Source organism: Penaeus japonicus, unplaced genomic scaffold, assembly GCF_977035675.1.
Source record: "Penaeus japonicus unplaced genomic scaffold, GWHDUDI00000001_assembly GWHDUDI00000018, whole genome shotgun sequence".
Classification (NCBI taxonomy): domain Eukaryota; kingdom Metazoa; phylum Arthropoda; class Malacostraca; order Decapoda; family Penaeidae; genus Penaeus; species Penaeus japonicus.
This window is the reverse complement of record NW_028234420.1, coordinates 32,730,347-32,734,689: the sequence shown is the minus strand read 5'-3', so window position 1 is coordinate 32,734,689 and position 4,343 is coordinate 32,730,347. Positions and strand designations below refer to the sequence as shown.

The window sequence follows — 4,343 nt, the reverse complement described above, 5'->3', positions numbered from 1 at the left end:
GCTTCAGTTTTCCAGCAAATACATACATTACATATAAAATAAATATACATATACATATAAATATAATTTATAAATATATATATATATATATATATATATATATATATATTATATATATATATATATATATATATATATATATATATATATATATATATATATATATATATATATATCAGGTGCTTTGTAGTACAGTTGACTTAAAATGCTCTAGCATTACCTGCCTAACAAATGATTCATTTACAGTTCATGAAAGATTTATATTTGATGTGTCTATATTGGGAACTGAATGAGTACATCACATGTAGTACACCAACTATACCATATTTCTGAAAAGCAGAACCTTGTGACAGACCCAAAGATGTGAGGACCTTGTAGCAAGAATCAACAATGTGGGTTGATTCTGAAGATTCTATCTGGACTAGTGTGTGTATAACCAACATATCTATGAAAGCTGTAGTGAGAACACAACATAAGAAGTTGTGATTCAAGGCTAAAACATGACTTGGTAAAAACAGTTCCTTTTAAAGGAATGTATTCACTGAGAAGACAGTTTGAGAGCATTTTATTCATTGACTAATATATATGCTTAGAAGCTGGCATTGTAATAAAGTTATATAATTTCAGTATCCAACAAGAACAAGACAAATTAAAGAATGAGTACATATGACATAATAAACACATGGAAAAAAAAATGGAGGGAGATGAGGCACAGAATGATTCATATAGTGTGTGAAATACAGGGTTATTTAGACAATGCTGACAAACTTCTTTCACAATTAGAATTATTACAGTTTTTCATGCAGGTCTAGGTAGTAAAATGATCTCTAGATCAAGTCTGTGACATCAAAATAGTAAGTGGAATGGATATACTGTTTTCCAATATATTTATACTGTTATGTTCATGCTATGTCCATGATTTCTTCACTATTGTTGTTTTCCAAGATTAAAAACGCCTCTACCATGACTCAAATGAGACTGCATTTGCCTCACAATGCAGAGGTTGGGTGTTCGTGTCCCTAAGTTAGGCACCAACAATGATTGAAATAACAGTAATGATGGTACTTATAATATTAATGATAATGATAATGATGATGATGATGATAATAATGATTATGAAATAATGATAGATGATGATGATGATACCAATAATAATAATAATAATAATAATAATAATAATAATAATAATAATAATAATAATTATTATTATTATTATTATAATAATAATGATAATAATAATAATAACACAAATAATAATAATAATACAAATAATAATAATAATACAAATAATAATAATAATAATACAAATAATGATAATAATAAAAAAAAATAATAATAATAAAAAAAAAATAATAATAACAATAATACTGATGCTATAATAAATATATAAGAATTATTTTCAAGATGATGGCATTGATGATGCTAATAACAGTAATGAGGATGGCACATACAAATAATAACAGTAATGTGATTATATTAACATCAACATTATTACTTTGACCAAAGAAAAAAAATACATTCTAAAAAACAATATAATCATCATAACTAAATGTAACAATACTATAATGAAAGAAATATATTCAAATATTAAGAAAGAAGGGAAGAGGAAAAAAAAAGAAGAACAGAGAAAGAAGATAAATTATTCAGTGAAGAACCTTAATGTATATCACAATCACATCCACACACATCTTCAAAAGACAAAACACAAGAAAAGTTGACGCAAAAAAGGCTTTTTCCTGTGGCCATTATCTTTATACATGAATTAAATCATTAAGAAATCATACAACTAACTTCAAAAAATTAAATCCAAACTTATGCATGACACATACTAAAGAAAGAGTGAAAATAATAATTTAAAAATGACTCCCACATCTCACATCTTACAAAAGTAAATAAATGATAATTAAAAAAAGCAAAGTACACAGCCAATTCAAAAATGGCACCAGCATGACAAAAACCATAGAAAAAAAAAAAGCTCCTCCATCTCTCACGTCTTAATAAATGAGAACAATGTTGGTCGGCTGATTATAGGCCAAGAGAATAGGAAGATGCAGGAGGAGAGAAAAGGACGAGGAGTCGATTTCCCGCGACACCCTAAGCCAGTTGCTTAGGTATTCCGTCATGGCTTCGGTGCTCATGTTGGCTGCATTCAACCCTCTCATGAATAGGCACTGTGGAAGATACGATACCAAATAGAAATGTGGATAAAAAGTTCAGGAATATGGCTATTTAACCCAATGATGACGATGTGTCACACCCCTGTGACACGGTAAAGTGCCTGCTGACGGGGTGACACACCAGTGTGACGTTCCCGATGCAATATTGCATAGGCCCAGCGTAGAGGGTATTCACCGGGATTGGGTTAAGAAGGAATATTTGATCATCTATGTATAATAATCTGGAGGCAATACTAATTAACCCTTAGGTGCTGGGTTTCATGCACAATATCCCCTCCCTGTAACAAGGTGACAGATGCAGAATCACAGATGTGCACCTTTTAATATCTTGCAGGTAAAGCTAAACTACAGCTATGTAAAACTAAGGTGGTTCTGAGTTCTTGTGCAGTCAGCAGCAAGGAGAGGTAGGAAGGGGAAGCAGTCAGTCAGTCAGACAACTACTCTCAGTGTCTGTCAACCACACAGTTAAATATGCGCACCATTGAAGGGTTAAAATTACAGAGATGACACTGAAGTTGCAAACAAGCCAGGAATAGTAGAGTTCTGATATGCTAATGTTTCTAGCTTGTTTGTTGTCTCTTTTATATCATGATTATCATCATGAAAGGGTATTCTGTGATTGTAAAGTAAGGTAGGACATAAGCAGAATAATACACTGGACAATTAATACATATACATTCCTGTATAAAGGATTATCACTTTCTTCTAAAGATGGTTAGATTGTAGCATGTATCAATAAGATGATATTATGCATGATACAATATGCATTATCTAACAATAACAATAGTAATAATAATAATCATCATGATAACCATAATGATAATAACAGTAATAATAATAATCAAAATCATAATAATAATAATAATAATAATTATCATAATAATAATAATAATCAAAATCATAATAATAATAATAATAATAATAATAATAATAATCATACAACAGCAAAAGTAGCAACAATAATCTTACGTGTTTCAACTGTTCATGAGTGAGTGAGTCAAGCCCTTCTCTTGAAATGGCTGAGTCAAGGTAATGCAGCTGTCTCGCCAGGTTCTCTAGCCTTCTCCGCTTGAAAAAATAAACAGATTTGCCATGGAGACGCAGCAGGCCTCTCTGGAAAGTGCAAGTTGGGATTTAGAGTCAATGAGTAAGTTAATATATACCTCAGAGTCTATCCATCTGGACTTATTTATGGTATTCATTTTAGTGGTCGTTTTCCGACTTTGTTGTACGAACCTAATTTGCGGGTAAAAATGCAAAAGTAAAATATCAAATTTCAATACACATACCAATTTACAGAAAATATAGAGAAAAACTGTTAATCTTGATCAGTAAAAAAAAAAAATCACTGAATGTCAATACCACACCTACCCACATAATCGTGTACATAATCTAAACTATTAAATGGTCCCACTTATCAATTCAGTAAAAATGGAATTTGCACTTCTCTTTTCTATACAATATATTTCATATCATATCTAAAAACTAGCAACTTCAGGCTGGGGTATTCAGTTCAATAGAAAAATCTGGGTAGGTTAGTGCATCAAAACAGAAAAAAAAATTATAGATTCATGGAAAATATATCTCCTTAACATTACTAAAATATTTCTACTACTTTCTAGGCATATACATAAAGTTTTCATCTCCTAAAATTCTGTGCAATTTACATCCGGCACTGATGTCTTAACCCATCCACGACGGGAGAATTCTAGCCTTGAATGTCACAATGCCGGGGCGTTCGAATTATTAGGCCTAAATCAATTGAATGGCTGGCATTACACTGTGCTGCCCGGCCACTGGGCTTTTGAATGAGCGGTACAGTACTGCACCACCCGTCCAGGGTGGGTTAATATACTGTACATATAAAACATTAAAACAAAAACCAAGTAACCTATAATATCTTCCTTCTTAGTAGCATAATAGGTTTATCATGAATGAGCAATGACAGACAATCTACAGAATATTTGAGTCAATATTGAAACTACTCAAATATCTAAATTAATACTGACCAAAAAACTACATCCCTGTAACCAAAACTTACCAAATGAACTGAATACATTTTTCTAATGTGGAAAGGTGCTCCTTGAAATAGGGGCAACAGTTCCACGATCTCTTCAACTGTGGGATGAATACCAGAGCCAAGTTTGTAGAAGGCAGCTCTGCATT

At 31.5% G+C, this 4,343-nt stretch overlaps 1 protein-coding gene across 2 annotated transcripts in view; it reads right to left on the bottom strand.

Moving 5' to 3' along the window:
• Positions 1-548: 548 nt before the first annotated feature.
• The window catches only part of LOC122257566 (LETM1 domain-containing protein 1), a 9,770-nt gene continuing 5,975 nt past the window's right edge, over positions 549-4,343 (bottom strand). For both annotated transcript variants that reach the window (XM_086546876.1, XM_043022904.2), the window contains exons 5-7: positions 4,219-4,343; positions 3,147-3,290; positions 549-2,171 (exon numbers count right to left, since the gene is read on the bottom strand). The exon at positions 4,219-4,343 is cut by the window's right edge and continues 50 nt beyond it. In XM_086546876.1, coding sequence (XP_086403002.1) covers positions 1,995-2,171; positions 3,147-3,290; positions 4,219-4,343 — 446 coding nt within the window. In that variant the 3' untranslated portion in view covers positions 549-1,994. The remainder of the gene's footprint in view (positions 2,172-3,146; positions 3,291-4,218) is intronic.